The 10,725-nt window shown below is 40.6% G+C and overlaps 1 protein-coding gene across 1 annotated transcript; it reads left to right on the top strand.

The window, feature by feature from the left end:
* Nucleotides 1-574: 574 nt before the first annotated feature.
* Nucleotides 575-10,468, top strand: fam78bb (family with sequence similarity 78 member Bb). Its single transcript, XM_026928316.3, has 2 exons — nt 575-1,962; nt 5,312-10,468. The coding sequence occupies exons 1-2, from the start codon at nt 1,700-1,702 to the stop codon at nt 5,832-5,834; spliced, it is 786 nt and encodes a 261-aa protein (XP_026784117.1). The 5' UTR covers nt 575-1,699; the 3' UTR covers nt 5,835-10,468.
* Nucleotides 10,469-10,725: the final 257 nt, after the last annotated feature.

The following is a 10,725-nucleotide window of genomic DNA, read 5'->3' as shown; positions in this document are numbered from 1 at the left end:
TAACTCCAAGTCACCACACCACTCTGTCTATGATTACGTTCCTTTAGCAGCACGACCCCCAGTGTTTTATTCCTTAATTATCAGCAGTGAAGTAATCTTTTTGAAAGATTTTTTTGAACTCTCAATCTTATTTCATTACTCTGCAACAAAACTCTGTACCAATTCATGTCAATTTCTAAAATATTTATAAATCAATATCTGTAAGATGGTTAAAAAACATGATATGCATGGTAAAAACAAAACAAACAAACACACAAAAAAACTAAGAGACATTTTATCAGCAGTGACAGTACATGACATTAATCGTTGGCATGGCTGTAAGCATTGCTGGTGGTTGCTATGGCAGCAATTAAGCGAGGAATATAAAGTGGTCTAGGGTGCACAGAGGAATTTGATGAAATATTATGTTTTAAACATCTTGAGATTTGAAAATAAATTAGTTTTGGAAGTAATTTACACAGCTGATGATGGATTTCCGGCAATCTGGAGGACGTCACACATATCAAGCTGCAACCTGACTGCAGCCTACAGGATGAGGAGCACACACACACACACACACACACACGCACGGCCCTCCTCCTCCTCTCCTCCTCCTCCTCCTCCTCCTTCTCGCGCATTCAGCACCACGGACGACCGAACAGCGCGCGAGCACCGGCGGATACGGAAATATGCGCTAATAAGAGGAAAGAAGAGGAATCACGCTCTGTTTTAGACGTTTCCACACCTATTTTCCCCACATGCAAGGCGTATAAGTTGCTCGTAAGCTCTATGTAGGTGCATGATGATGCTATGATGATGATGATGATGATGATGATGATGATGATAACGGACGCTTTATTTTCTTCACGCCCCAATCCACCGTGCAACCGGATCGTTACACGGGGCTCGACAGCATCACCGTGAATCCGCTGCGGTCTCCTGCTTCACCGCCATCAGAGGAGATGAAACCGGCCACGACTGCAGGTTTGAAGCCCGAAACCGTCAAAGCAGCGCCTTGTGCCGCGGTCTCCGGTTAGTGACATGAAAACGCGGACTAGAAAGAAGGAAGAGGGCTGAAAATAAAAGGGGGACACCTTTCCTGTGGACCAGAAAACACGTTCAGAGATCAGTCATGTGCATTGCCATCTTTCAAAAATATGATGTAAGGAGGCTTTGAAGATATAGATACATCTGGATGAAAATGATTTGCATTGGTTGGATTGTGTGAATGCTGAGAATCATTTCATTACCTGCAACATACACACACCTTGTCATCTTGGATTATTAGCATTTGAAAAATATCTTTAAAAAATATATATATATCAAGATTCTGATCAAAAGTCCAGCATTGTGGCACCAAACATACAGGAACGGAGAGCAGGAGGAACCAGGAGGTTCTGGAGAAGATCCAAACACACCACTACTGTCATCGATCATCTGTGGAGTTTGTTTAGCATTTTCTGCAGGTTTCCACCCAACTGAGCTTGGCGAATTAGAACCAGTGTGAAGTTGAGTTGAGTGCTACAAGGGGTTGGAATGCTCTGAGACGTAAGGTAATGGAAGTGGTCTTCTACACACCACTGTGCACGCTGCTTTGTGATTATCTTCCACTATGAACTGTCGTGTCCTAGGAGAAACCTCGTGTCTGTGATCATTCCAACTGTAACTAACCCACACTGATGCGAATTCTTTGGTCGAGCTCAAAGCGCGCCTCTCTACCATGGGCTGCGTCCAGAGCTTCAGCTGCAAGTCGCGTGTCAAACGCGAGAACATCACCGTGTGCGACATGTCGGCCACTATTGACCAGTGCCCGACGGTGATCGAGGAGAACTCGCCTATAGTGCTGCGCTACAGGACGCCGTACTTCAAGGCCTCGGCCCGCGTGGTCATGCCGCCCATCCCTCGCCATGAGACCTGGGTGGTTGGATGGATCCAGGCTTGCACTCAGATGGAATTCTACAACACCTATGGAGACATTGGCATGTAAGTTCATGAGCATAACCATGTGACCTGCTGACGTTACGCCAGGTGATGAAACACTACAGAGCTCCTGATTATCTTGAGATTGATGAAAGCAAGTCAAAATTTCACTCCCATCCAGTTTCAGTCATTTCTAAAGATCTAGCCAGATAAATTTCCTCACTTATAAAGGTCCAGACAAACGACTACCATGACCAAATGGCAATAACAGTTTTAATAACTTTTAACCATTAATGATTATTTTATGGCTATAAATAAGAAATGATTATGTTTTCGAAGTGACGCTACGTTACTTTTGACTTTTGACTAGCGCCAGACTCTGAACAGATGTGAACAGACATCACGTTGCTTCTCTGCCAGAATGAGATATACTTTTGTGCCACAGCGCTGGTGAATTCTCGAATTTTTTTTTATACTAGTGCGCTCGTATTAATGTGCTGGTTCTAATACGTTAACAGAAGCTCCACATACTCGGACTAAAACGTGTGTAATCATTGATACGGTGAGGTTTTCTTTGAGGTGACGTTTATTTACATTTATGTAAGGAGTCTTCAGTGTCAGAGGTAAAGCTGTAACTAAGTTTTCCAGCATCCTCAGGAGAGTCTATGTTTTTTTTTTGGCTTATTAACATCTAGAGAGAGAAAAAAAGAGAGGCTGATGAGAGAACGACTGTTTATAGCTGCTATAACGTAAGTGAGAACAGGAACTAACTTGTAACACAAATGTTCCATGACATTAAAAACTATAAATGGATAACAATAATAATCCATTACATTAATAATGGATAATCATTGGCAATTTGCTCTGGTACAAGAGGAATAAAAGCCTTTGTGATGTACTGCTAATGGAAAATAATCAACTCTGGGGGAAGTTGATTGAAATACTGCAGCCTGTTGTGGATTATTTTCCTATAACACCACGCTCTGTCATGTTTTAATCCTTATTTAATCAACAGAACGCTAACTGACTAGCTTAATAGCTATTTGCTATTAAATAAGTGAGCTAGCCTTATAATAATCAGCTGTTAGTCACTGGCGCATGTTAGCTAAAGACAAGAAGCTAGCGAGCTAGTTAACAGCTACATAAAAAGCTCAGCAGCAGCTTTTTCATTCAGAAACCCGTATCAAAGCGTTCACACCTTTTCTGAGCACTTCAGCATGGATAAATAATGAGAATGACGAAATTCTTTCACTCGTACACAGACGGGTCAGACAGAGAGAAGCAGTGACAGAGAGAACACGAGCTAGAGAAATCTTCTCACACCCTCCTACACCCCTGACTGCCTGATTGGGTTCCTCCACGCAGGGTCTGTTCATGTGGAGGTGTGTGTGTCGGGGACGTGTGTGTTTCTGCGTGGAGGTGTTTGTGTGTGTGTGTGTGGGAGTGAAGTCCTGTGGAGGTTGTGTGGGTGACAGATGGAGCAGATTTGATGACGAGATGCCAGAACTTTGCGCCAAGTGACACTTCCTGCTTAAAAAACGTGCTCTGATACTGAATCTTTTAACACACACATACACACACACACACACACACAGCTGGCCTATGATAACACATACACTCATTACTAACTAATTACTCCACTGCTATGAATTACTCATGGGGACTTTACACATCAGTGACTGCATTAAAGCGGTAGCAACATCTCTAATCTGCCATCATGATGAAGATTTTGACAGCTTATGCCATAAATGTGATTTACAAAGCAAGAGATAAATTGCTTTATGTCTTTAAAAAAAATAAAAACTGATCTCAGGAGATAACTCTTTACGCTTGTAATGTCATGTCAGTGGTAACATCAGGAGTGGATGCAAAAACTGGGAAAGAAATTAGAAATTAAATTAAATTAGCTAGCATTGTTGAACCTGAAAATACTGAATAGTATTTTTAAATGATATAAACTGCTGCAACACACAAAAAAAAAATTAACGGGCTCAATCAAATGGTATCAACTGCGTAGCCTCCTATAGTAGACCAACAGGCTATGGTAGCAAAAGGACCCTTCAGGAAGCCATGGAAGTGATGGTGTTTCGCTGAGTAATGTTCACCTACTTCACTCACATCTCCTCGTTGTAATCAAATCTTATGTAATATTATGTTACTACTAAGTTAACTACCAAGTAAGCTAGCTATTTAGTTATTTAGCTATCAAAATGTCAACCTCTCCGTACAACACAAGTAGCTACCTAGCAATATTTAATACCTAAAATTTTTGAGCTGTTAGTTAACTAGCTTTTTATGTTTAGCTAACATGCTCCAGTGGAGTTCATTGGGTTCATGTTCTAATGCTAGCTGGCTTGTTTAATAATAAGCAAATGCTAGATTTAGCAAACAGTTCTTCAATTTTTTTCAGTTATAAAAAAGGATTTTAGTATTTTTTCAGTTTTTATAAATCTGGCACATGTAAGACAGTCACATGATATCAGAAGACATAAGTTTAATGCTGAATTAATGTAATATGGGTAAGAAAAAACATAATTTCCACCTCTCGAATGGGGAAAAACTTTCAAGTTGACCTCCGATTGGGAATTTTGGGTGCTTTCTAACAGCCGAAAAGTGAAGCAACTGCCTACACGTGTCTACAAGGAAATAGTCTCAAATAGAAATATTAGCTTATATTTCATCTTATAATGAATTACAGCTGATAAATTTCACAAACCGCTGCAGTTCTACGAAATATTAGGAAGATATCAGGCTAATATTTAACATAAACACAGCTATATACTAATGCTAGCTAATGTTAGATTAAAAACTACAATGTAGTAAACAAGTAGGTGATGCATGACCAGTGTCAAGTTGGACAACGTGAAGTTTTCTCATTTCCCTGAATGCTTCCATATACACGTTGCTAGTGGAACATTATCTATGACCTCAGGATAAAGCAAATCTATTTTATAGACTTGTTTTAGATATCTAGCTAACTATTAATATAATAATGTTTAGCTACTCCAGTGACCCTCGTTGTAAAGCTATCTATCTAGCTATAATTAATACCTTATATTAAGGATATATTAACTAGCAAGCTTTTTGTGTTACCACGCCATCCCTGTAGCCGATGATTCTTAAAGTCTTAAAGATGATTCTTAAAGATGATTCTTCATAAATTACAGAATTGCAGTGGTATCTCAGCGGTTAGCTTTCTACACTAATAATGAGTAGATTATATAGCTGTTGTTCCACTCTTGGGCCCTTTTGACCCAAGCCTGCTTCCACAATTTTGATCCCAAGCCCAACTTGGGATTTTGGGTGAAATACAACAGCTACCAAATAATAAAGTTAAGAAAATGCAAATTAATGGGTGCACTGGCTAGCATCCCAGTTTCCCTTTTCACCTTTGACCTCTGCTTCCCTTTAGGTCGAGTTGGGAGCTCCCGGAGCTGAGGGATGGCATGGTGAGTGCGATCAGTGACTCGGATGGTGTGAGCTACCCATGGTACGGCAACACCACAGAGACAGTAACCATCTCAGGCCCGACATCCAAACCTTCACGCCTCATCGTCAGCATGAACGACAACTTCTACCCTAGTGTGACGTGGGCAGTGCCAGTGAGCGAGAACAACACGCCGCTTCTCACGCACATCACTCGTGACCAGAGCTTCACCACGTGGCTGGTGGCACTCAATGTCGGCACATGCGAGAAGATCCTGCTGCAAACCATCAAGTGGAGAATGAAAGTGGACATCGCCGTTGATCCCATGATGCCTCTGGGCACCAGGGCCAGGCTGGTTGGGCCTCTTCACCAGGACCAGCCCAAAATCCTGACCCAAATGGAACCCATTCCCCAGAACGCCATGGGCAAACCCAATGCGAATGATGCCCAGGTGCTCATGTGGCGGCCCAGAAGGGGAACGCCATTGGTTGTGATCCCCTCAAAGTAGCTGGTTCAGGAAAAAGTAAGTGTGGATAGAGGCTATTCCTTTCCACTGGGTTGATTTTTGACTCAACCCTTTTCAGGAAATATATCTACAGCAGGGCAAGAGGAATGTGACAGCTGTTGGTGATGTAATGTGCGCCCCAGCTCGATTTGTAAGGCCTTGCCCACGCTAATATGGATCAATTTGAAAATGTATAAGTTGTTTCTGTTGCTGTTTTGGCCTTCCATCATTCCATTTTCACATTTGAATGTCAATATTGTGCTGTCTGATTTGATCACAATTTCACAATTGAGCAAAGTGATGTCAGGAAGAAGGAATTTCTATTAACTGCTGATCACAGTGATGTTACCAACCGTTAGTGATTTACCAATCTTTTACTAAATACGTGTATCAGCGCCGATACTGGTCTCAACCTCTGGATTGGCAATAGATTGGATCTGACATACACTATATGACCAAAAGTATGTAGACACCTGACCATCCCATTCCAGATTTATTCCCCTGTGTTTGCTGTTATAATAAGCTCCACTCTTCTGGGAAGTCTTTCCACTAGATGTTGGAGCGTGGCTGTGGGGATTTGTGTTCATTCAGCTACAAGAGCATTAGTGAGATCAGGCACTGATGTTGGTGAGGAGGTCTGGGGTTCAGTCGGTGTTCCAGCTCATCCCAAAGGTGTTCAGTGGGGTTGAGGTCAGGTTTCTGTGCAGGACACTCTTCCACTCAGTTCTTCCACTCCAACCTTCATACACCATGTCTTCATGGAGCTCGCTTCATGCATAGGGGCATTGTCATGCTGGAACAGGTTTGGGCCCCTTAGTTCCAGTGAAGGGAAATTGTAATGCGACAGCATACAAAGACATTCTATACAATTGTGTTCTTCCACCTTTGTGGCAACAGTTTGGAAAAGAACCATTTTATGGGTGGATGGTGGATAAATGGATGGTCACGGGTGTACATACATTTGGCCATATAGTGTGTTTTCCACTCTACTGATATTTTACACCATAAACATACATTATGTTGATTGACACAATGCAGGTCTTGCATACAGGACAGCGATGGGAGTAGTGTGTTACTATTGAGAATATGATGGATGACAGAACCAGGGTGTGGTAGGTCCTGCTGAAAGAGGCGGATGGGAGTTTGTGCTAATCCTCCTGGCTCAGGTAGAATGTGCAGGCATTTTTCAGATGTACTCAAGTGGCCCAATAGAACAGCATTCGCCCTCTCATCAGGAGATCTTACGTCTGAATCTCATCAGTGCCACAGCCATTTGTGGCCAGGAGCAGAACTGACCATGCTGTCTGAGTGCTAGGGATGGAATACTCTCTCTCGGCTCTGAATCGGAGTAACATTAGCCAAATGGGGGTGTCTGTGAGCTCATATATGCAGAAGAGGGTAGATAGCGCTTTCCTCCATGTGTTCAACTGCCTGTGATGTAGCATGAGCAGCAGTTAGAAAAGATGTGGTGGCTTAACATGTCTTGGAAGAAGCCAAAGCTAGCCTTCAGCCTCCCTGGTTGGTAGCTGTTGTATGATAGTCAAGAGCTAGCTAGTGGGTAGGAATGGGCAAATGCCCAAAATGGGAGAAAATTGAGTTTAAAAAAAAACAGTTAGAAGAAAAGCTTTTTTAAAAAAATAAAAAATGTAAAAGTAGATGCAAAACTTTCCGATCCCCAAAGCAAAGCTTTCAAATGTATCCATATTAGTGTGGCAACCTTTCCAGCTTTCTGGGGCCAAACTTTCTAGAACCACAGACAGGACCACTTGCCTTAATTCCACACTACTGCCTTTGACTGGACGGAGGGGGCCAATGGGGCACTGAAACGCAACATACGGACCGGCGAGCCGCCTTAAAACCAGCTCACAGCTGGAGTACCAGAGACAGAATGGGAATGTGATACCTAATGTGGGAGTTGTTAAGAAAAAGGATTGATGAGTTGAGTTTTGAGGTTTGGGTCTCACTGGTGGTACAACTTCATGACAGAATTTAACGATTTGTATTAGAACAAATTTTTCAATACCCTTCTTGGTTTAAAATGATAATAAGTTGAAGAGAAGCAGTGATGGAAAGCATACAGGATGGGGTTAGATGGAGACATTTAAAAATCTTGCGCTCTAGGCCAAACTTTACACATAAGTCTTTCATCCAGTAAAATTATGATATTGTAACTGAGAGGAAAGCACTATACTCCTTTTCGACACTGTTTCGGTGCTGTTCAGGAAAACCAGCAAAACCTTTTTAAGACAGTCCACATTTCCACCGGTTTGAGAGCTGAGCAGTTACGTACTTGGCTGTGCGAGTTTCCGAAGTAAAAGCAATCACCATAAAAGATTGTACTATGAAAGTTTTATATATGGCTTTGAGGACATACGTTTCATACAGCACTGACATACACTTAGTTAAATGGTTGTTTCCTTCTTAGACCACTAAGTCATGGTTTCAATTGTTTTATTTTTCTTTAGAATCCCTGCAATTTGTCAGTTTTATTTTAGCGTGCGTGGCTGTTATAGTGACAAAACTACACAGACCTGCCAACTTTCACGTGTTCAACCTTCGCCCCAAAAGCAGTAGATGAAGCAATCGATATATGAATCTGGAATGATTGACAGACACCCCTGGAAGCCCCGCCCCCTTCCACCCATCTCACAATAAGTAAAGTTTTGGCCGGTGCTCACTTCTCGACTCGATTTTCCCACCAGAAAGACGTACTGATGTAGCACCCCGATTTCTGTAAAGGAAAATGGAGAACGTTTAATTTTTATTTCACATTAAGTTCATTAATGCGAAATAAAATTTATCAATGTATGTTTCACTTAGCTAACTTTAGACAAGTATATAGTCAACATCAGTTATTAGGGACACACTGAAATTTCAGCCAATGAAAGAGGGGGAAAAAAAGGCTGAAAATTTTGACTGAAAAAGAAAAAAAACCCAAAAATGTCAGCCATGTGGAAGCATTTCACAGTTAGACAACAGATTGTGAAAGGACTACATTAAGAAATGTATTGTATGTTGTTTTTTTTTAAACTAGTTACTGCGTTTTTACTTTCCTTCTGCATTCCCTTTCCCAGAATTACTCATTATTACTCTTCAGGGTTGGCAGGTCTGATTACGCTGCCCCAAGCCCCAGGTCTCAGTTCCACAAGAGCAGCAGTTTGGTTTATTTTGCAAGCTAAGAACCAGAGATTTTGTGGTGGAAAAGCGCTGAAGGTTAACTGATCGGCTACCAGCACCTTGTTGTTGTAAAATATCTCAGAGCGCAAACAACTTCCAACTTTATTAGAGGTCAGAGGTCAGTATTTATTCAGTTCCTCAACACCCAGGTGTGAGAGTCTGTGTAGAATAATTACTCCTAGAAAGGAATGTGTGCTGCTTCAGTATTGATTCAAGAGAGCGAGAGGGAAAAAAGGCAGCGCTCAAGCTCTTTCACCTGAGAGAGAATGAATACAAACAGCAAATCCCAGTGCTGCTCATTAGTGAGACAGGAACCATTCCTACACTGACACACACACACACACACTCACAAATGGATGTGTGCATAAATACACACACACACACACACACACACACACACACACAAATGGATGTGTGCACAAATACACACACACTCACAAATGGATGTGTGCACAAATACTCAGACATATCGCACACACGCACGCACAGACACACACACACACACACACAAGCACACAGGTATAGAATCACGGTAATGAATCAATGCATCCTAGTGGTTTTATTTAACACAGTGCTTTGATTGCTTTCAGTTGTTAAATTTGGCTTTTATAAATTTATAAATTCATGATTTAAATCATATTTTAATCCTCACAGCAACGAGAAGATGAGCGAGAAATGTTACAGTAGTGGACAGTTTAATTGCCCTCCTCTGCATGTTGAATTACCGGTACCTTTTTAATGTAAAAGGACAAAAGTTTGTACACCCAGAGGACAAACAAGTTTTGGCATAATTTTGTTTTATACAGTTGCACATCTGGACATTTCATTTTTAACTTATTGGATTTTTATGCGTTTGTTTTCAACCTATTTACAAAAAAAACCACGCTTTTGCATTCTGTACTGTACCTGAAAAAATCTTATCTTATTATGAACCAAGCCACAAGCACACAAGAAAAACATTAAGAAAACAAAAAACAATCATCTCCAAAACATTACATATTATAACATTTTAGAGAATTGTCCGCAGCATGAAAGAAAATTCTCGTATGTGTGCTAGAAGAAATAAAACCATACTTAAACACGCAGTCACTCCAAAAAAAAAAAAAAAGTTATGCAGCAACTAGCCTATTTCCACGTCATACATGCAGTTATTCGAGATTTCTGTTTAAAATATAATACATGTTCAAAATATTAGAAGATTTTGCATATTTGCATAATGGCATATTCTTATTATAATCTATCCTGAGCAAAATTAAGCTTATTGTAAACAGTAACATACATTAACATTTAATATAAAAGTTTAGTCATATTATGGGTCGAGTGCCATGAGCAGTGCATGTGTCTCAAGATTAACAGGGAAAAATGTATGCATCTTGTTGAACTTGATCAATATGGTGTGTAAGGTGATTTCAAAAAGCAAGTAGTAAAACAAGTAGAACTTGACACCAATGGCCTCCACGCTGCAAAAAAAGAAAAAAAAAAAGTCTTAGCAAGTGAAAATATCTTGAATATAGTCAAGTTTATCTAGTATTTCCTATTATACAATCACAAGATTATTCACAAGATTATTAAGTCTATTTCTAGCCATTTTTACTCAATTCAAGCTTTAAATTTTCTCATTCGATTTCTTTCTAGAAATAAATGCTTCAAATTAGCAAACAATGGAACAAGACTTTTTCAAGGGTGAAATTAGTACAATTTTTAATCTTATATTTGG

The sequence above is a fragment of the Pangasianodon hypophthalmus genome, chromosome 8 (genome assembly GCF_027358585.1).
Source record: "Pangasianodon hypophthalmus isolate fPanHyp1 chromosome 8, fPanHyp1.pri, whole genome shotgun sequence".
NCBI lineage: Eukaryota > Metazoa > Chordata > Actinopteri > Siluriformes > Pangasiidae > Pangasianodon > Pangasianodon hypophthalmus.
This window is presented reverse-complemented; position numbering and strand designations above follow the sequence as displayed.